General features: G+C 53.4%; 1 protein-coding gene across 1 annotated transcript in view; it reads left to right on the forward strand.

Annotated features, from left to right (window-relative positions):
* The window catches only part of SMAD6 (SMAD family member 6), an 82,483-nt gene extending 64,662 nt beyond the window's left edge, over positions 1–17,821 (forward strand). Inside the window, exon 4 of the mRNA XM_003480446.4 lies at positions 16,899–17,821. Within this exon, the coding sequence (XP_003480494.2) occupies positions 16,899–17,440 (542 nt within the window). The 3' untranslated portion in view covers positions 17,441–17,821. The remainder of the gene's footprint in view (positions 1–16,898) is intronic.

Raw genomic sequence — 22,920 nt, forward strand, 5'->3', positions numbered from 1 at the left:
GGCGGTGGTCTCAGAGGGCTCTGCCAGGCAACTCCAGAACCATGAGACAGGAGGAGGAGGGAAGAGGACGGTCTTCCGGCCTGGAGGCTGAGCCTGACTCCCTGCTCAAGGTCAGTGCCACTTGGAGGGGCTCGGCCTTCCTCTGTTCGTAGGCAGGTGGGCTACAGGGTAGCGCCAGGATAGGGGCACCCCGGGGAAGCTGGCGGCTCTGGGTCTCCCTGGCGGGGCTCCAGCCCCCACGTGCCCAGAGACACAGGCGGTTGCTCCTGACTCGGTGGCCTTGGGGACCCGCCCGGCCGGGACCTGCCATTCCCCCGTCAGTGCCGCCTCCCCGATTTGGCAGGGCCACCTCCTGGAGCTGGAGCAGCCCTCGGTATTTCCAGCTTGGCCCTCTGCCCGCCTCTCTGGGGCCTCGCAGTCTGTCCTCTCGGGCCAGGACCAACACACCCTCTCAGCTTGACGGCTTCCCAGCCTTGCCCGGGCCTCTTCCTGCCACCCCATAGTCCCCGCGCTGACTGCGGTCTCCTCACCTTGCCTGCTTCTCAGAAAACATCAGTGCCCTGGGCCCCCCCAGGTGACATGCGCTTCCGCCGAGAGAGAAAACATGGGGCCTGGCTCATTTAGAAATACACCAAGGAGGCCATAAACATCCTGGGGTCCCCTGCTGCAGTTGATGCCTGAGGGGTTTCCACTCGGGGTGGGGCCTCTCCTCAGCTGCTCCCATGTGCAAATGCCCCAGTTGGCTGGGTCCCTTGGCCAAACGCCCTAGGAAACGCTGCTTCTTTCACATGGGCACAGAAATAACTGGGTGGCATGTTATGGAACCAAGGGCTACCACTCCTTCCCCGGGCGCCCACCGAAGGACCTGGGGGCAGGGGGGTGCTGGGGGCACAGCTGCCCAATGGCTTCCTTTCTAGATTCACAGAAAGGGGACACGGACAACTCTGGGATGCCTCAAACAATTCAGGCGGTCGGGAAAGGTTACTAGAAACCAAGTTGTGTGATCTTCGAATTCCATGGACTGTGATGCTAATGGATAATGTTTCCTGTTAGAGGTCATTCGGAGCTCTGCTTTAGTGAACAGATAAGAGCGATTTGTAATTGGTATGCCAGTTGTTTATACAGTGCTAGTAGGATAAACAGTTCTCCTGAACCTTATTTATATTTTGCATTTGTTTATCAAAACTTTTTTTCTTAACTTCAACCCAGCTGCTTTCGGAATTATTACAAACTCTGGATTTATGGGTCCTAATGAATAGGACTTTATGTATATGCACGACCATTTATCTTGGCGGTACGCATGTTTTAGCCAAGAGCCTCAGCACTTAGGATAAGGGAAGCCAAAAGTGTCCCTTGCTCCACAGAGTGTCGATGTTACAGGAGGACTTGGGGGACAGATTGTATCTGATCAAAAGCAGACAGGTTATGGAGTAGATAAAGCATGAGGTTTCAAAGAGCTTTCCTAGACTATACCCTCAGGAGCTGAGTCCCCAGAGCTTGACAGGGCCACTGCAAGGGAGCTTGGCCTACCATGGGGTAGGTACAGGGCCAGTGGAGCATGGAGGAGAGAAGGTGTCCGAAGGATACTTACTTGATAGCATTCCGACCACAACAGATGTTTATCCTTTTTATGACTTGATAGGTTCCCTCTATTGTTTTTGTCCTTCACCCATCTTACAGCTGACCTTTGACATTCATGCCGCTAGCATTGGCATCAACCCTTCAGCATTATTTCTAATCAGGAATGAATGGTCCTGCTTGGCCCAAGGGTTTGGCACTGGTCTCAGGACAACTGTACTCTGGTTTCACAACTGGACCTCACTGTCACGGGGGCTGTGTTTCACACCAAGGTTGGTCACCTTGTTCTCTGGATCCCCACATTTCTCGGCGTGTCTGTCCCTGCAAAGCCCTCCCAAAGATGTGACCCAGACAAAGAGGGGCTCACCCTTCCATCCTCTTCCTCACCCCCAGAGTCGCCCAAACCGCATGAATAAACCTGAACTTGACTGTAGCCTCGCCAGTCGTCCATTCACCCAGCTGCCTGTCATCCTTCTTCAGCCAGTGAGGACAAAGCGAGCAAATGAAATCAGAGGCAGCACCTTTCCCGGCCCAGCCTCTGGATTGCCTCTTTTAAGTCTTGGTGTCTCTTTTTCTGGCTAGTGAGAATTCTGAGAGAGGAGGGCTCACGGCCATCCCTTCCTATACACTCAGAGCAGCTTGTGTTTCAGGAGAATATAGCCCCATTTCATAGATGAGAAACCGAGGCATGCGGTGCTTTGACCGTGACAGTTGCACGCAGGTTGGGTTGGCCCTGCAGGATGGAATTGGGAAAGGACACTTCTGGGGGTTTGGGTTTTCTGCTGTTATTTTTAACTCTGGTTTTAAGCGTCCTTTCTGGCAGCTACGGCCACAAGATCGGGCTGGGATGTTGTGAGACGCTTGATGTAACGAAAAGGGCCTGGCCTGTGAGTTCCTGACCGAGGAGGAAGTGGTTAGGTGGCCAAGAATGCAACCTGCACCTCCCAGATTAATTAATAATTGAGCGCTGGCCCCCGGCCAGGCAGAGCCGCGAGAGATACAGTGAACCAAGAGCGGTTAACTACAGTGGGGGAAGGAAAAGTTTGACTTTGCCTGTGGCTAAAAGGGAAATTCACAATGGCTATGATTTATGGGCTGCATTACTTTGGATCCTCCTTAGTGGGCCCAACTTGGGCATGTGCTCCAGGAATGCAGACGCTGGCGGCCTGCAGGGCCATTTGTGCCCATGGGGAAGGGAGGAGGCAGGGGTGAGGGGCAGTGTGGCCGGCGCCAGCTTGGTGGAGGAGGTGCGGTGCGAGTCGCACTGGTAGGAGATGGCAGGGAGACGGCACCGACCGCCTGGTGGAACTAGTATAGGCTAGGAGTTGGGTGCCTAGCGTGTCACTTTCTGTGGGAGGGATGGAAAGAAGAGTGGGAGTGGAGTCTGCTAATTGGCTGTATGACCTCGAGCAGGGGGCTTAACCTCCCTGAATTTTCTCCTCTGTTAAGATTCTACCCACCTCCTAGGATTGTTCTTGGGGTTAAATGAGATGGGGTGTGTGGCTAGACAGTGCCCAATAGCAGCTAGATTCCCATAGGGTGACAGTGACCGCAGGATCATCACTTAGCAAAGCTCTGCTAAGGTTTGCTGGACCCTCACATGCCAGGTGTGTGCTGCTTGCTCAGGTAGACACACATGCGTATTTAGCCCCCCTCCCCAAGAGCCCCTTCAGGCTCCCCCATGATTCAGGAAAGGCGCTCCTTCCTCTCCATGTCATACAGGTCCCTGTGGCTGCAAAGAGCCCTCCAGAGGGGAAGGCAGTCCCTCAAGGCATCTGGGCACTGCCACCAGTTGGGTTCAACCCAGGTGTCTCCCTGGACCCCTTGTCTTTCCTAGAAGACATGAAGGATTACCAGCTGGATCATGGCACACAAGCCGTGTGCCCCTCTTGACTGAAACATTAGCCTTGAGACTAGAAGACCAAACAGAAGCACAGTTGGCTGTTGTGATGATCGCTCTCACATTATTGCTGTGTTAACTTTGAGTCGTGCGCTGTGTGCCCCTGTGTATCTGGACCCAAGCTTGGCTTCTTTCTGCTCTGGAAACCAGTCTTGGACTTGGGGTTGAGGCATGGGGCACAGGTCTGTGGGGCTTGTTCACCTGCTAGCCTCAAGGGTTGGATGGACTGCAGCCCCATATCAAATAAGCCAGCCCTTTCCAGACCTCTTGGAGCTTGGGTATGGACAGCTCAGAGTCAGCCGCACACAGTAGCACAGCCACAAACAGGGAGGGTTTGCAGGGGTGATCTTCTGCTAAGCCCTGGGTCATTCTGCAACATTTTTGCAGGAAAAGCTTAAATCTCATGTTACTGTGTTCTTAACAGCAAATATTAGTATTTAATTGTGGCTTAATGATCTCTCCAGTCAATATTAGCTTTTAGCTTCTTGTAAAAGCAATCCTGCTTGTTCTAGAAATGTATAAGAATCATGTAGGCAGCCCTCACTTTAAGAAAATCCAGTATGTAGGACTTTACATTCACTAAAGAGGCGTGGATTTTGGACCTCTGAGTTACAAAAGAATATTTTAAAGGGAAGGATTTAATACAGGGATTATTTTTAAATTGAAAACCCCTACCTCTGGGACTTTAATTTGGGGGGGGTTATCCCAAAGTGTGTCTTTAACGTAAATAAGGCAGGCGTATTTGACTTGCAGAGGTCTCTGGTACTGGCCCTGTGGTAAATAACAACAGGCTGGTGTTAGAAGAGGCTTGTGTTTGAGAGCTTTTGCACATAAGAAAACCAGCTCCCCACCCTGTTCTTTGGCTCTTCCTTTGAGAGCCATGCTCTCTGTTCCGTTCGCCCTCACAGACTTAGCAAGCCTGAGAAATTAAATCTACCCCCATTGCCAGATGAAATGACCGTGGGCTTTAGGCAGTTTTTTTGTTTGTTTGTTTTGTTTTGAGATTTGTTTGTTTGTTTTCTTTTTGAGTCACTGAACAAGCCTGACACATAGAGCTCACCTGTCATTCCATCATCCAGGCTGCATCATGAGGATCAGCAAGTAAGGATGCTGTTTCTCCCTCCCAACCTCGATATGCTGGCCTTTGAGCCTCAGTGGTGTCATCTGTTCAATGGGAACGGCAATGCTTTTGTCTTTTTCACACCTGGGGAAAACCCAGTGATTTTCCAAGTACCCTCCCATTTCTCGGATGTGAAATTCCATTCAGCTCCTATTGTTGAGAGCACCCTGGTCAGGCGGCAGGGTGCCAGGTCCCAGGGGAGGAGGGGCGGAGGTGCATGACACTTCTCTCATGCCCTCCTGATGACAGCATCAAAGAGTGTCACAGAGGAGGGACCGGGTGGTTCAGACGCAGGGACTGAGGAAGGCTTTTCAAAGGAGGTGACCATTGGGGTCTTGATGGTTGAGTAAGAATCTGACAAACTTTTGGGGAATGGGGAGGAAACTCCTATTCATCAAGTGCCAGTTACTGTTGTTAGGCCCATGATGAACCCCACCCCCACCCTTTGGGTGAGTTCCTACGCCGGCTTCCTGGGTGGCCAAGGTGTGCCCCGCTCAGGGCCTGTGCTCAGAAGTGGCCTCCACTCCGTTTAAGGCTCTGCTTTCACAACTGAAATTCTGAATACTTTTTGCAGAGGGAGCCCTGTATTTTCACTTTGCACTGGGCCCTCGAAGGTGTGTAGCTGGTCCCGCCCTGCACTCAGATATGTAGTCACCTGCCCACAGGAACACAGCTGTTGGGCTCTGCACCTGTTCGCCTCCCTGCTGCCTGTGGGCTCAGGGACTCGTCCAGATCAAGGGAGTAGGATAGACAAAATACACACAGAGTGAGGTGTTCAAGGTACAGAGCTAAGGGATCCCAGTAGCAGGGGAGGGTGGGGCCGGGGATTTGAGGGGCCCAGGCTGTGGGTAACCTCCCCTGGTTACCTCCTGGAATGCTTCTGCACCACTGTTTCTGTGGGTTCCTGTCCCTGAGAGCTGCCGAAACAGGCTGATTGAGGGCAATTTTAAGGTACTTTGCTTTTATGGCTTTACATTGGGTCCAAGTAGAAGTCTGAGGTGGGAGCTTTACCAATAAAACTTAGATTGTACTTGGGAAATAAAAGAGAAACGGAGGTGCCCCGAATTCTCCCAGCCCCAGGAGCCTGCAGGGCAGGAACGTGCCCCTCGATGGGCTTCCTTGAAGCACAGCGCCAACTGCCACACACTGGCCTCCCTGCACCTCTGATGTGTGCCCAGGCTGTCCCTATCTGAGCCCCCAAAGGGCCGATTTTGTTCTTTGTGGTCTCATATTCAGCAGGGAAGTCAAGGTTGGGTTGAGTCAGCGAACTCTGGCACTTAAAGGCCGAGGTGAAAACCCGCCCTCCGCTAAGGCAGGAGCCCTGAAGACAGGCCAGGGGCCCAGCTCATGTGAATTCAGGAGTTTGGCCATCAGCAGTGCAGCCCCGCAGGCAGGAGGATTTGGGGGTTCCCTCTCTTTCCACCTGCCACCTCTTTTCTGGGGATTAAGGTAGCCCAGCTTCATTATCTTGCACAAACAGTGTTATTTTAGCATCTTTCCAGGGGCAAGATGAAAAGCCAAGCTTTCCCATCCCACTCGGAGTCTGACTTGGTGTGGTGATAAAACAAAAGAGCACTCAGAAGGGGAGCAAAGTTCAAAACCTTTTGTTGCAGAAACTGGTTCCTTCTCAGAAAATGCAGGCTGATTTTATAAGCTGCTTATCTTCGGCTCTCCCCTCCCCTGCACAGACAGATGCTTTTCACCGTCCTTCCTTCCAGGGCACAGGGAACCAGAATTCTCCCACCCTCACTCAGTTCCCTGCCAGAGGTCTAAGTGGTTCCCCAGCCCTGCCTCTTTGAGGTCTTTGCTTTGCTGGCCTAGGCCATCAGGCTTCATTGAGGAGGATCAGGCTGGGCCAGGCAGGCACACCAGTGTTTCAGGGGGAGAGTCTGAAAGATCACCTCCGATGGAGATGGATCTGATGGCAGCCTCTGTGGCTCTCAGAAGCTGCCTTCAGTGTCTTTAAGAAGAGGGCTTGGCCTGGGAGTTCCCATTGTCACTCAGTAGGTTTCGGGCCCGACTGGTATCCATGAGGATGCAGGTTCGATTCCCTGACCTCACTCAGTGGGTTAAGATCCAGTGTTGCCGTGAGCTGTGGTGTAGGTCGCAGACGAGGCTCAGATCTGGTGTTGCTGAGACTGGTGTAGGCTGGCAACTGCAGTTCTGAATCGACCCCTAGCCTGGGAACCTCTATATACCGCCAATGCGGCCCTAAAAAGCAAAAAAAAAAAAAAAAAAAGAAGAAGAAGAAGAAGGGAGCTTGGTCCACAGAGCACCAAGGCCTGGGGAGAAAAGCCACAGCCCCCTGGGCCCAGAGAACCTGGGACAGTCTTGGTAGGATGAGAAGAATGCTGATGGAGGTGGTAGGTTTTGGTAGGTGCTGGGGAAATTGCCTGTGGAGGAGACTCTGAGCAGACCTGCGTCAGGGCCTGGGCGAAAGCTTGTTTTATGTCAGGGTTGCAAGAGAGGCTCATCTTTTCAGGATTTGTTTGAATACTGCCTGAGATGAAAATGGAAACCTTACCCACCTCAGCCCAGGCCACCACTTAGTTCCACCAGAGATATGGGGCCGAGCAGGTTCAGGGTGCCAAGGCTAAAAGAAGGGCCTTCCTGCCGGGCCTTCCTGCCGGGCTTCTCCCTAGAGAGGACTGGTTCGGACCCAGCTGGGCAGCTGCTGACTATACCTCTTAACCCCTCTGCGGCAGGGGCTCCAAGGACTCCCCAAAAGAGCAGAGGGAGCAGATGAGGCAGCACGGAGGGCCCGTCAGAGAGGAGGGGGGCTCAGAGTTAGGCCATCTGGTCAGGATCCTCATGCTTCATGGCTGTGTGGCCTCTGTGACTTCCAGTCTGTGCTCTGAGAATGGGGGCGCTTCTGCCTCCTGGACTTGGTGAGGAGCACAGAGCACCCGGCACCTCCCACCCTCCAGGGACTCGGCCAGGATCAGCAGCCCTTTCCTCAGATCACCTTGCGTTATTGTAGCACATGGAGAAGGTGCTCTTTGTGTTGCAGGGGGTGGGGTGGGGCTCAGGAGAAACTGTACTTAAAACACAAAAAGTAGATGTGTCTGCAGGGCTGCATGGGGAGCCATAGATAGCTGCATGGTTTTTGAAAACCCAAGGCCTTCCCAGAAGTTGGGTAGCTTGTAGTGGGGTCCGCTCATTTCCACATCCAAGGACCACTTAACATCTGGTCTTTATACAGCCTCCAGCTGCTGGCTTGCATGGACCTGGATGGGTTAGTATAGCACAGTCCCTGTGCCATCACCCTGCAGGCCTCTGGGCTTTTGCAGCCTGTAGGTTGCAACCGTGAGAGAGTAATGCAAAGTCCCCCGTCTCTAGCTAGATGTGAGCTGGAATCCCGGCTTTGCAACTTCCTGGCCAAGGACTATGGACACACTACCTGACTTTCAGCACTCAGCTGCAGCTTAAAATGGGAATTACTGAGAGGATTAGCAGTATGTTGAGACTGTGCATTTACAGTACTTCATACTCTGGCATTTGTTAAAGGCTCATTAAATGTAGACTGGTATATTACTACTACTACTGGCTGGTTTATTACTATTACTACTACTACCACTACTATTACTACTGGTCCTTTCTTGCTTTTATGATTTCCCCTTGATTCTCAATTCCATTGGCACATTGCAGGTATTATTACCTAAAATGAATACCCTTATGAATGATACAGACTGAGTCAATCTATTAAAGAATTTATACCAATAACAGAGAGAGATAAGACTGTGCACCAGAGATACTATTAGTTAAAAAATGATAGCTCTTACTGGAGTTCCTGTCGTGGCTCAGCGGAAATGAATCTGACTAGTATCCATGAGGATATAGGTTCGATCCCTGGCCTCTCTCAGTGGGTTAATGATCCAGTGTTGCCATGAGTTGTGGTGCGGGTCACAGATGCGGTTCGGAGCCCGCGTTGCTGTGGCTGTGGCATAGGCTGGCAGCTACAGCTCCGATCGACGCCTAGCCTGGGAACCTCCTTATGCCGTGGGTGTGGCCCTAAAAAGACCGAAAAAAAAAAAAGAAAAAGAAAAGATAGCTGTTACTTATGGAGTGCTTATTTTGAACCAGGTATATTTGATACACTTGAAATTAATCATAACAGCCAGAGGCAGTTGTATCTCCATTTTACAGATTAGGAAACTGAAGCCCAGGGGGTGAAGTCCCTTACTCAAGGTTTCACAGCTGGTGAGTGGCAGAGCTGAGATTCAGGTACAAACAGCTTTGCCCACCGGCCCATGCTCTTTCTTAATCCAGCCTTCTGCTGGGGACTCCCAACTGGTCCTAGCCACTGTATTGCTAATTTCCCTTGTAACCCTGGCAAGTTCACTTTCCTGCTTTGGGTCTTAGTCTTTGCCTCTGCAGAATCATGAATTTTGGCCACATGGACTGCGCATTTCCTGGCGTCCCTTCTCTCCTTGCTGTCATTCTCCCTTTGCACCCCTGATTCACTCCCTGTCTTGGGGGTAACACTACCACCACCCCCAGCAGAGCAGCTGGTTGACCATCTGGAGGATGATGGTAAAGCCCAGTCCTTGGTCCCAGAGACCCGTGGCCGAAAGAGCCCCTGAGGTGGACCCTGTGTGGGCGGCAGCGGTGGCCAGACCGCCCGTGATGTAATGACCGATTAGGAACTTCCTTTTGGAAGCCTGGCTTCCTCTGGGGGCCAAAGGTGCTGGAGCTGAGGTGGGGGTGGGGAGGGGTGGGTGGGAGGGAATAAGAGGAAACTCGTGTCAGCTGGGCCCTGCTTTTGGAAAGTGTTCAGCGAGACACTCGTTCTAAGCTGTTGACCATTAACATGGCCCTGTGCACATTCCTTCTCTGCTTTTACTGCCGGATCCCAGTGGATAAAGGGCTGGTCTCTCCCTCCCTTCACAAAGGGGGACAAAAAAAAAAAGAGCTTCTAATTAATGCTGCATCTCTGGACTTGCTGCAAAAGCTGAAGCCATTTCTACAGCTTAAAATGACAAAGGAAGGTTAAGTGGAAACTTCTCTTTCCCCCTTAAGTTTGATAACAAAAACTACTTATCTAATGGGCAAACAAGGCTTTTAAAGGGGTGTTAGGTTAACCAGATGCAGGGCCACGTAATTACTCCCAGGCCTGGGAGCCTCAGATGAAAAAGCTGCTGGTCGGACGGGAACATAAAGCCATAAGCATGACCTGGGACAGAAGAAAGGAGTTTTCCAGGGGTGCAGGAGGCCCCAGCGGGGGCCCTGTGCAAAGAGGATTGGAAAAGCCAGCCCTGGGCTCCTCTCTGGCTCTGCTACCCACTTGCCGGGTGACCCTGGGCAAATTGCTCAAGTTCTCCGAGTCTCCAAGTCTTTCCCCAGCTCTCAGTGGGGTCTGCCCTTGCTTCCTTGCTCACTGGGGTGTGGCTGGGCCAGCCCTTTCCATCCATCCCCAGGAGAGGCTGCTGTGGCCCAAGAAGGGTATGAGGCATCCACAGAAGCTTTGAACAGGGAAGGAGGATACACAGCCCAGCCAGGTCCTGGAGACCAGGGGGACTCAGGGCCCAGCTTCCTTCGAATGTTCTGAGCCTTCGGGTCTGGCTTCCTTAGAGTCTAATGGACCACAGACTGGAATCTGGGCACATCTCCGGTTGGCCTCCCAAAATGGGCGAGTCCAAGGCCGTCTGGCCCAATGGAAAGGGGGGAATCGTGAGGAAAACAAGCTGCATTGCGTGTGCTCAGGCTTTTGGAGCGTGTGGCCCACGAGGGAGCCACACAGGAACGTTCCTGCCCTTTGTTTTGACAGAAAACTGCTGATGCGACGAAGCTAAAGGCTTTTCTTAGGATTTCAGCTCTCTCCGCCTCCCCCAGACTGCAGCCGGCCCCCTGGGTGCCCCAGCACCCCCCACAAAATTACACGTTGGGCTCGAGGCACCCTCACAGGGCATAGAGGCCAAGAGGAAGGACTGCCGGCCTTTGGAGGGGCCGGCTCGCGCGCAGGGGAGAGGACCTGCGGCCAGTCTCCTCCTGCCCATCACAGGCATCCACCACCCTCTGGTGGCAGGAATGCGGGCACCACCGGGAGGCCGGGCCTGGAAACACAGGGGCTGTCCCCTGGGCCACCTCAGAACCCTGCCGGGACCATTCCAGCTCTGCCACAGAGGGCTGGCCTAGCAGCACATTTCCAGTTTCTTCACTGTAATTCTTTCAAGGCATCATACCTGCAATGAAATGCACAGCTCTTTAGCGCCTCCGTGGTGATTTTTGACAAGGTGGACACCTGCGACCCCATTGTACCAGTCAAGCTATCACACGTTTCCAGCACTTCAGAAACTTCCCTCATCCCCACTCCTTGGAGGTTAACGTCACCGTCAGTTAGTTTTGTCTACTCAAGAATTTCATGTCAGGAGTTCCCCCTGTGGCTCAGCAGTTAACGAATCTGACTAGCATCTGTGAGGACACAGGTTCGATCTCTGACCTTGCTCAGGGGGTTAAGGATCCAGTGTTGCAGTGAGCCATGGTGTAGGTCAAAGATGCAGCTTGGATTCTGAGTGGCTGTGTCTGTAGGCCAGCAGCTACAGCTCTGATTCAGCCCCTAGCCTAGGAACCTCCATATGCCGCAGGTGTGGCTCTAAAAAAAAAAAGAAGAAGAATTTCATATCAGTGGAAAGAGCACATGTGCTTCTGTGTCTGGCTTCTCACACTCAGCCTGATGCATCTGAGATGTGATGTGTGTCAGTAGTTTGTTCCTTTTTATTGGTGAGTCGTGTTCCACTGTAAGGACGTGCCTTCCTTTTGCTTATCCATTATTTTAGTTGGTTTGAGCTGCTAAAACAGCGATGTCATAATTTGGGTGGCTTAAATAATACTGTTTATTTCTCACAGTTCTGGAGACTAAGAAGTCCAGGTGTCAGTCGATTTGGTGTCTGATGAGAGCCATTTCCTGGTTCCTAGATAGCTGTATTCTTGCCATCCCGTCACATAGCAGCATGGGTGAGGGAGCTCTCTCTCTCTCTAACTTTTTTTTTTTTTTTTTTTTTTTTTGTCTTTTTGCCATTTCTTGGGCCACTCCTGCGGCATATGGAGGTTCCCAGGCTAGGGGTCAAGTCGGAGCTATAGCCGATGGCCTACGCCACAGCAATACAGGATCCAAGCCATGTCTGTGACCTACACCACAGCTCACAGCAACGCCGGGGCCCCAATCCACTGAGCCAGGCCAGGGATCGAACCTCCAACCTCATGGTTCCTAGTTGGATTCGTTAACCACTGAGCCATGATAGGAACTCCTCTCTGGGGTCTCTTAAAGGGCACTCATTCCATCTATGAAGGTTCTACCCTCATGACTTAATTACCTCCCAAAGTACTAACTTTTTTTGGGGGGGGCCAGGCCCATAACATGTGAAAGTACCTGGGCCAGGGATCGAACCTGCACAGCAGTGATCCAAGCTGCCCCAGTGACAATACCAGATCCTTAACCACTTGGCCACCAGGGAACTCCAAGACCCTACCTTCTGATACTGTCATATCAGAATTAGGATTTGCAACATGAATCTGGGGCAGAGAAACACAAATATTCGATCCATAACATCCCTCCTCCTATTTATGGACATCTGAGCTGCTTTCCAAGTGTGGGTGATTACCAGTAGATCTGCTGTGAACATTCAGGACGTCACAGAAATGTAGAGTTCATTGTTGAGATGGAAAGACCAAGGCTGGGAGAAGGAGCCAGCCTGCCTGATCAGGGCCAGGAGGCAGGACACCTGGCTGCAGGACTCCTGACTCCCGGCCTGGTGCTGCCCTGCCACATCTACCCCAGACATCATGCCAGACCGCACCTCTCCTCCCCTGCTCCCCCCAGAACCCTCCCAGCCGGGACCCAGAGTCTGGCTGGGAACTAGGCCAGGCCCTGAGCAGGGGGTAGCGAGCAGGAGTTTCGGTCAGAGCACGGTCATCTTTGATGTTGTTCACTCGGGTCTGACTCCCCGGTATTTATTTGCAATTAAGGAGCTGGTTCCTAATTAGACTGATGGCAGGACCACAGCCTTGGAGCCACGAGAAGAAAAAGATCTCCTGCAAGAGACGGTCCCCTCCCAACCTGCATGGCACCCCAGGCTGCAGACAAGGGGTGTGGTGGGTGGGGTGGGGCTCTGTATCTGGGATGTGGAGAGGGATCCTGGGTTTGGGGGTGCCTGCCTTCTTGCAAAGAACGTGTCATCTTGTGTTGAACACTCGGCATGGTACCTGAATACGTGTGTGTGTGTGTGTGTGTGTGTGTGTGTGTGTGTGTAAATAGAGCCCCAGGAGCACTCATCTCTGTCTCCCACCTTCAGTTTTTCGTTGTTTCATCCTTCTTTCCTTTGCTTACTGAGCGCCCCTCTCTACACCTCAGGTACTGGGCTGGGAGCTAAATCTTAACACTTGCCAAGTGCTTCACAGTTTGCAAAGGGCATTGCCATCTACTGTCCTGTGGTAACCTGCCATGGTAGTGACCCTGGGTCATGACCCCCAACACCCCTAAGGAGCCCTAGCCTTGGAAGGGTTAGGCCAAGGCTGGGATGGATAAACCGACAGCTGCTTCTTTCTGCTCCCAGTTGATCTGCTGCTGGAGTTGCCAGAAAATCCAAAGATGGGCTGTATAAGTGAGACACAATTTTGCATAAGTCCATTTCACCAATGTGGAGACTGAGATTTGGGGACAGTCAGTGGCTGGTTCATGGCCACACGTCCAGTCAGTGGTGAGAGCTTAGGTCTGTCTCACTCGGAAACCTTTTGGATCATGTGACAAGCATACGATTAGAATGCCAGGGTCTCCAGTTCTGGTCTCAGTTCTGCCACCCACTGCTGTGTGTTCTTGGGCAAGTCCCCTAGTCCCCCCAGGGTGCCATCTTGAGGGCACAGTTGGCCAGTCTCAGGACTAAGTTTTCATTGGCCCATGGTGAAAGAAGAAAATTTCATATAACCTAAATGTATTAACTTGAGATTTTCTGATTTAAGTCCTACCTATTTTGTGAGTATCAAATGACACATTCTTTTGTGCTAGAGATCGTAGATGGTGTTGGGGTTTTTAATAAGTCTGCATGTGACAAAATAAGATCATGGTAACCCTGTGACATTCTCAAGTCCTCTCTTCAACAGTGTATTGGCTTGTGAAAGCCCAAAGCATTGGGGCCCCCTGGACAAGATGATGCCATCTTGAGCCTGGAGACCCCAAGACCTTCCTGAGGATGGGGAGGCCCAAGCATGGTGACAGGCTCACCTACTGGCCTCTTCTCTCGGGATCAGACCTGAGACCCTAGTCTTTGCCCAGCTCGCCCTTGGGCCTGCAGCTATCAGCCGCACGTGCTGGGCAGGATTCCAAGGCAGGGTAGGGGTGAGGGCAGTGTGCCGACACTTGGGATATATTTTATTTCCTTCCTCCTTCCCTTGCAGGGTGTTCCAAGAGCACCCTGGGGATACATGTAGACTCGGGACAGACGCAGAAAGAACCGAAACCCACCTCTTCCTGCTTGAGAGTCGAGGTCAGCGGTGGGCACTGACCAACAGCGCAGACACCTGCTCAGGCCAAGGGAGGGGCTGCATGTCAGGCCCTAGGCGCACAAGAGGGAGAGGTCAGAGAGGGCTCCTCAGAGGTGGCAGTCCATCTCCTGGAATTTGGAAGGCTTGGCCGGGAGCCCAGGCCCAGTGAGGTGTTACCCAGTCCACTCAACCCAGTAGGCCGCAGGAGGTGACGCCTGGCCCCTGAGCCAGACCGGGAAGGTCAGGGACACAGGTCTTGATGCGGTGGGGAAGGATGATGAAGGCGCATTGGGCGTGGCTGGGCTGGGAAATATCGAGGGGAGGGGGACAGGAAGACCCGCTTGGCCTCGAATTGAAAGCCTTTTAGGAGCTGGGAGGTAGGAAGTTCCCCACCCCCTCAGTCCCATTAGCGCTGCACACCCTCTCGCACACTCTGACTGTGAAACTGCTTCTTTGCCTTTGACAGCAGAGTGGCCACACCCTGGGACAGAGCGGCCACTTTATGACTAGGGTGACCTCTCTGGGTCTCATCTGCAGAGGGGAACAGCAGTAATCCCTCGCCTCATGAGACTGGGTGGGTCTTGAGGGAGGGGAGGCCTTTCGTTTGTGTGGCAGGAGGTGACTCGCCGGCTTGTAGCTTAGCACATCTAGGACTCACAGACCACGAGAGCCTCATGGTTACAGGTAGGGAAACAGGCTTCAGGAAGCAGGAGGGACTCACTTGGTGCATGGGTTCTGGGGGGAGCCTTGCCAGAGTATGGAGAAGGGCTCCAAGCATGGCCTGGCATTGATGCTGGCTCCAGCACTCACTAGTGTGTGTCCTTTATCAGTTACGGCCCCTCCCTGGGCCTCAGTTTCCACACCTGTGAACTGAAGTGATGACAGAAGTTCACCAAGGCTGTGGTGAAGACGGCACCAGGCTCGTGGAAGGCACTCAGGGCTGCCTGTTGCCTGTCTTCTCACCCAGCATTCTCCGGGCACAGCTTCTTTGCTTCCCCACCTCTCGGTGCCTAATGGAATTCTTGTTGCTGGGTGAGAAGGTTGGTGCTGGAGTTTCACAGCCAGGCCGGGATGGTGCTGCTTTCCCGGCTCTTGGGAACACTTAGACCAGTGCCAGATGGATGGACGGAGAAAGGGGCAGTGGCTGGGGTGTTCCTGGCTGCCCACCTGCTGGGACTGGCCTAGTGCCCACAGCCACATCACCCACCACAGGCTAGAGCTGTCTCTCTGCCCGCTGGCTGAGGGGTAAGTCAGCTGAGGGCAGGGAGCAGGGCCTCTCCCCCACCCTGACCATTAACTAGAACCATGAGCCTCCTGGGTGGGGGCTGTGAGACAAAATGATACATCCCCAGAGGCTGGCCTGAGGACCTGTGACTGGGACCTTAAAGCCAGGCAGAGGACAAGGCAGACACCCTTTGGGGCTATACCCAGCCCGAGGCCACAGCAGAGCGGGCAGCCTACAGGAGGCCCCTCAGGCGGACCTCCCAGTACATAAGAGGGTGTCAGGGGCCCTGTCACCCTGCTGCTCTGGGCTTCTAGGCAGGGCTGGGCTGAAGGCAGGCAGAGCCGACCTCATCCAGGCTCCTGAACGAAACTGTCAGCAGTGCTTTCTCCCTTGGCTTTGACTGGACTTTGATCAGTTTCTTTTGAAGGCGCTGACCCAGAAAGGGCCTCGCCATGTCCCCATCAGGCCCCCAGCAGGCTTTCTCCCTCTGCAGAAAGCCCAGCCAGGGGCCCGTGTGGGAACACATCAGCTCACTGGGCAGTCATGGGTGCCCACCTGCTTCTCAGAGCCAGGAGCTCAAAGGAGAGACCGGGCGTCAAAACACTTCAGAATCTGAGAAGCTGGCCACACACGAGAGCAGTGAGGGACAGGCTCCAGCCTCCATGTGGTCTTAGGTCTGGGCTCAGAGCATTGCTAAATTCAACCAGACAAGCAGAGATGCTCCAAGCTGGAGTGAAAAGGGATTGAAGTCATCATTCCTGGCCACCCCTTTGCTGTCTGTGGGGAAACTGAGGCTGGAGGAGGAGCAGCAGCACACACCCGAGAGAGCTGGCAAACTGGAGGCCTTGAGGAGCGATTTCCGTTAGCACTTTGAGATCCTCAGCTTCTCTGTCTCAGAAGCGGCTGCAGTTCTGGTGAAAACCTGTACTTCCTGCCAAGAGAGCCAACTCGAGGGGTGAGGCGTGGGGGTTGCTGGGAGACTCGGCATAAAGCTCCAGGCTGGAAGGGCTCCTGGGGGGCTCTGTCCCCCACCCACCCCACCTTCCTATGCCTGAGTCTCCTTGGAGGGGTGATTTATGCCTCCTGATAGCTTAACTTTGCTGTTCAGGTTGATGCTTAGACCAGGTTCAAATCCCGGAGGTGCCACTCACTGGCTGGGTGGCCTTGGGCAGGCTGCCGGTGGCTACAAAGTCATGGATCCTCATCTGTAAAATGATGGGAGGACCCAGTGAGTCACGTGTAGAGTGAGCCACACAGAGCACAGCACCTAGAAGGATGTAGGTGCCCGCTGCACATAGTCCCTCCTTTGGGTGTGTGGGCGCTGGGCTGTCTCCTGCTGGCTTGTCAAACTCCATGGGCGGAGGCCGGATATAGGTTGTGGTTGTGTACCCACAGCACCTGGCACACAGTAGGTGCTGTGCTCTCTGTAGCTTTGTAGCCTGTGTGTGGATCAAATTTGAGGACAGCCTGGCAGGAATTAGGTGTTCCGGTGTGTGTGGAGTGCCAGACACACACCCCCAGCCCCAGCAGCCAGGCAGCAGTGCCACCTGGGCTCCGCACCCGGAATAACATCCCCGTGCCCTGTGCTTGCCCTGCAGACGCCAGCATGTCTCCGGATGCCACCAAGCCGAGCCATTGGTGCAGCGTGGCCTACTGGGAGCACCGGACACGTGTGGGCCGCCTCTACGCGGTGTACGACCAGGCCGTCAGCATCTTCTACGACCTACCTCAGGGCAGCGGCTTCTGCCTGGGCCAGCTCAACCTGGAGCAGCGCAGCGAGTCGGTGCGGCGCACGCGCAGCAAGATCGGCTTTGGCATCCTGCTCAGCAAGGAGCCCGACGGCGTGTGGGCCTATAACCGCGGCGAGCACCCCATCTTCGTCAACTCCCCCACGCTGGATGCGCCCGGCGGCCGCGCCCTGGTGGTCCGCAAGGTGCCCCCCGGCTACTCCATCAAGGTGTTCGACTTCGAGCGCTCCGGCCTCCTCCAGCACGGGCCCGAGCCCGATGCCGCCGACGGCCCCTACGACCCCAACAGCGTCCGCATCAGCTTCGCCAAGGGCTGGGGGCCCTGCTACTCCCGGCAGTTCATCACCTCCTGCCCCTGCTGGCTCGAGATCCTTCTCAACAACCACAGATAGCGGCCCCGCCGCCGGGCCGGTGCCCAGAGACACAGCCCCACCGGAAGAACCCCCCCCCAGATATCATCTACCTAGATTTAATATAAAGTTTTATATATTATATGGAAATATATATTATACTTGTAATTATGGAGTCATTTTTACAATGTAATTATTTATGTATGGTGCAATGTGTGTATATGGACAAAACAAGAAAGACGCACTTTGGCTTATAATACAGATATATTTTCTTTCTTTTCCTCCTTCCTCTTTTTTTTTAAGAGAATGATACAGCAGAGCTAGGTGGAAAAGCCTGGGTTTGGTGTATGGTTTTTGAAATATTAATGCCCAGACAAAAAGCTAATACCAGTCACTCGTTGATAATAAAGTATTCGCATTATAGTTTTTTTTTTTTTTTTTTTTTTAACTGTCTTCTTTTTAACAAAGAGGGACGTGCAAGGCTTGTGCGGGTTTCTAAACCATCAGGCATCCTAAAACTGGATATCAGTCTTTTACCAGATAAAGAGTTGAGCATATACATTGAAAAGGGAGGAAGGGAGTTCCCGTCGTGGTGCAGCAGAAAAGAATCTGACTAGGAACCATGAGATGGTGCGTTCCATCTCTGGCCTCATTCAGTGGGTTAAGGATCCGGTGTTGCTGTGAACTGTGGTGTAGGTCACAGACGCAGCTCGGATCCCACATTGCTGTGGCTGTGGTATAGGCCAGTAGCTATAGCTCCTATTCAACCCCTAGCCTGGGAACCTCCATATGCTACGGGTACGGCCCTAAAAAACAAACCAAAAAAAAAGGGAAAGGGAGGAAGGACTTGCTCTTAAGACCAGAGAAGGTTCTGATGTTCCTTCCTGCTCATGGCTGTGATGTGTCCACAGGACTTAGAGGGGAGGAGGGAGAGTACATGGGCCATCCATCCTGGGTAAGCGCTTCCAGTCTGATGGCCAAAGCTCATGCTCTGGCCTAGAGGAACTCTCAGGCTGAAGCAGAAGCCTCAAGTCCATGCTTACCATCTCTGAGTTGTCCACAGTCTAGAAGAAGACACTGATTCTCACCACTTTGGGGAAATGGCCTGAGGAAGAAAGACTGAGGTGGTGGGTTTTGGGCCCACCTACCACCCTGTAGAACCCACCTGAGCCCCAGGGCGAAACTCCCTTTAGGACCTAACTGAGCTGCCCTCCTCCTCTCCCACTGCCACCAAGTAGCTCAGAACCTGCTTATCTGGGGACTTAGTCATGATTTATGCAAAGGCAGGTGGTTTCTCTCTACTCTATAAAAGGGAAAAGTTGAGGTTCTGGAAGGGTAAGTGATTAGTTCATGAGACAGATCAAGGTTAGAAATTACATCTAATTGTAGGACCCGAGCCATATTAAATCTGTTTTCTCTCCTGAGAAAACCCAAAAAAGAAGCCTTCCTGGCCAGATAACTAAGGGGAATGTTACACTGTGTATCTTCTTTCTTGGAGATTTACATTAGCTTATTAAATGCTCTGAGAAGTCCTGTGTATTATCTATTGCTGCATAATAAATTATCCTAATACTTTGGCAGCTTGAAACAACTCACATTTATTATCACACAGTTTCTGTGTTTAGGAATGCAGGAGCAGCTTAGCTGGGTGGTTCTAGTTCAGGGTCTCATGAGGCTGCATGCAGTCAAGCTGTCCGCCAGGGCTGCAGTCATCTGAGGCTTCACTGGGGCTGGAGAACCCACTTCCAAGCGCACTCACGTGGCTGTTGGCTGGAGGCCTCAGTTCCTCGCCACGTAGGCCTCTCCATTGGGCTACTCGTGATGTGGCTCCCCCTAGAGCAACTGATTCAAAAGAGAGAGACCAAGCGTGGGGTTGCCGTCTTTCATAACCTTGTCTCAGAAGTGTCAGGCCGCAACTTCGACTATATTCTGTCGATCATACAAACCATTCTTGCTACAGTGTGGAGGGGCTATGTAAGAGTGTGAATGCCTAGAGGTGGGAGTCATGGCCACCGCGACCTCCAAGGACTATACTATTTCACTTTGTTTCCCGAAGTTATATGCCAGTGGACTCTTTCCCCACCCCTGGTAATCCTGTTCTCATACCAAGACACAGCGGTGCACAGGGCTGGCCACTGCTGATTGTTGGGCCTTGAAGATGCCCATTGGGGTTGCTTTCTTCAACGGTGTGTTCCTGGTGTGGGGCCAGCATGGGAGGCCTTAGAGGAGCACAAGGAGGAGGTTCCATGGGGGTTCCAAGGAGGGGACCTGGCAGGCTTCCCAGGAGGGCTCAGTGCTCTGGTCCTCACATGACAAATAAGTGGCCAGCTGACAGGCTGGGGTGGCTGAGAGAGCAGGAGCCAAGGGCTGATGTCATGGGAGGAGCAGAAACTAGGTGGCATCCGTTGCTTGGAACACCTAAGAAGCGGGAGGGGGAGTCTTTAAATTCTTGAGCTCTGGAGCCAGGTTGCCTGAGTTGGAATCCTGGCTCTGCCACTTATAGAGTGACTTCAGAGACGTCTCAGTGTGCCTCAGTGTTACCATCTGTAAGATGGGAATAAAACTTCCTGCCTCAGAAGTGGGTACAAATTGGGAGACTTAAGCACATCACACCCTACCCAGTCCACCAATCAGTGCATATCAGCTGTTATTATACAAGCCAGGGCTGGAAAGGGAGGCTGAGGGACCCTTCATGTTAAGATGAGGAGCTGGGGTGACATTCAGGAGGCAGTGGGGTGGGTCAGGGAGGTGAGCAGAACTGGGTTTTAAGAAACTCCTTGTAGGGGCTTCCCGGAAGGGCTAGGCTGCAGGCAGGAGCGGGTCGACTGGGCCCTGAGCCCTTCCTGGCTCCCCAGAGCATAGACCACCAGTGTCGGTCTCCTGAGAGGGACTCCTCACCCTTAAAGGAAGCAGACAGTCACCCCTCAATCCCTGGGTGTGGAAGGATGATCATAATGCTCCTTCATCAAGGAGCCAGAGGACAGGGGGTGACACTCCCATTTTAAAGATGAGGAAACAGGCCCAGAGCAAGGACCTGCTTACCTCATCACGGATGCTCAGATAGGACCTGGTTTCCTGCCTCCCATCAGACCTACTGCGTGCACCCCAAACCGTGGCATCCTCTCCCCATCTCCCAGATTCTCAGAGGGTGCCCACTCTGGCCAGTGACATTCTCTAGATGATATTCTCTCTAGAGCTAAGCCTCAGGCCAGCCAGCCCAGTCCACCACCCTCAGGCCGGAGCTTCCTCGGATGCCCCACTCCCTCCACTCTCCCCATGCTCCAGGCCTTTGTCCTCCTGGGGAGCAGTCCTCCCCGGGCTGAGCTGTGTGAGGATGGGCTAGGAGTCACCGCATCTGTCTGCTTTTCAAGTCAATGACTACTGACACTAACTCACTGTTGGTGAGTCCTTACTCCACACAATGCGACTTTCATGCAGCAAATCGCCACAAGAACCCCTGTGGGGTTGTCCTCAGCCAGCTCCCTTCTCCAGATGGAGAAATGGATGCTCACACGAATGCTGTCATTTGCCCGAACTCCCTGGGGGTAAGACCAAGGCTTGGTTTCAGATGTCAGCTGGGAGCCCTCTCATGTGCTGGCCGTGATCAGCTTTGCCGAAGTGGCCTGGCCTGCCCCTTGGGGACAGTCTGCAGGCTGGGAGGGCTGAACTCTGAGGGCCCAGGGGCCTCAACTTCGCAGTGATCTTGCTCCCAGGCCTGCCCAATCTGGAGGCCGAGGACTTCCCTAAGTCCTCAGGTGGCCTCGAGGGTGTTCATGGGGACTCCAGTTCTAGCCCCTCAATTCATGTGGGAAAACTGGGTCCCAGGCAGAAGAGGCCGAGCTGCTGAGGTCACAAGCGGCGACAGGACCTGCTGTTCCCCCCCACCCCCCACTCCCCATCACGGTGCCTGCGGTAACTCTGTGGTTTCCCCTAGACCACCCAGGGATCTGGTGACTCAGGCTCCAAAGAAGACACTTTCTAAACAAGGCCCTGTCTCTGGAGAGTGTGGTGGGAGCCTGGTCCCTGCAGGCCCTGGGAAGCGAGGTGGGTGGGGCTCACTGCCCCCAAACCCAAGCCCGGGCCCAGGGTGGGGGCGGAAGGGGAATGACTTTTCTGCAGTGGACGTAGATGTGAGAGAGGGGTTAATCCCTCCATCGTCACCCCCATGTCCAGTCCCTTTCCTGCCTCTGACTCTGAGAGTGTCCTGGGCCGGGGGCTGGAGGGATTGATCTCAGAGTGAGAGAAGCAGGGCTGGGGGGCCTGAGATCTTGTGTTCATGTTTTCAGTGAGAAAACCCAAAGCCCAGAGAGGGCTATGAGGAGCTCAAGGTCACACAGCAAGTTCAGGACAGAGCTGAATTTAAAGCTCACGTCTCAAGACTCCTGGTCTGGCTGCTTCCTCTGTGTCTGGGCGCAGATGCTCTCGGTGCTCCGAGGGCATGCGCACACCTCTGTTCACCTCTGGGAAATTCCCCTGTGCCCCCTCCCCCATCCCGGAAGCTCCCATCCCGCACTCACATTTCAGGGGACTTAATTGTTCCGGCTGCTCCTGGCTGCAGCTGCGTCGTTCTAATCCAGACTCTGCCACTTACCAGGTCTGTCATCTGAGGCAAGTTCCTTAACCTCTCGGTGCCTGAGTTTCGTCATCAGGATAACAGTAAGTGTATTTATGTCCTCAGGTTTCAGGAGGATTAAATGAATTAATGAATGAATGCCTGTTAGGCACTCACGACTGGTGTGTATTAAGCAGGGGCTCCCTAGTGTTATCTTGCAGCCTAGAAGGTGGCTCAGGTTGGTGAGTAAAGCCTGGGCTGGGGTCTCAGCAAGTATGAGGCTTCAAATCCAGATCTCCTAAACAGGCTGTAGGCTTGGGGCCGTCACCTGACCTGTATGAACCTCAGTTTCCCCAGCAGGAACGGAGTCAGTGATCCACTGGGACATCTGTAGTCGGGGAGGCCAGGGCCCCCCCCACCCCCAACAGCTGCTATGGCCTCTTAACTGGGCCTCCTTCCCTCTCCTGCCCCCTCCAATCCACTCTTCACCCAGAGTCACGGTCTGCACCCAAATCTGACAGTGCCCCACTCCCAAGTGACAGTGACCTTTCTGATGATTGCCGGTGCTCTCAGGAAAAAGAACTCCCTTTGAGAGGATCTGGCCCTGCTCCAGCTCTACCTGGCCAAGCCCCTTCAAATGACATTCCAGGCTTCTCTCTCTTTCTTCCGTAGTCCTTTGCCCAAACTATCCCCTGTTCCCAACCATGCCCCAGCCTGCCCAATCCAAGAGCTGACAGGCTGCTGTCCCCTCTCTCCTCCCTGGGCACCTCCTAGAAGCCAGAGATGTCTCATGTCCCACTGGTCCCCCTGACCTGGGCCAGCCCAGTGTGGAGCACAGAGGATGGGCTCCCTGGACGTTTATGGAATGAAGGGGTCATGGAGGTAATGGATGTGGGTGTGTTTTATAAACTTTAAAGGAACAAGCAGGCATCCAAAGGGGCTGTGTTTATTAGTATCATGTGTCTCCATG

Source organism: Sus scrofa, chromosome 1, assembly GCF_000003025.6.
Source record: "Sus scrofa isolate TJ Tabasco breed Duroc chromosome 1, Sscrofa11.1, whole genome shotgun sequence".
In the NCBI taxonomy this organism is placed as follows: Eukaryota; Metazoa; Chordata; class Mammalia; order Artiodactyla; family Suidae; genus Sus; species Sus scrofa.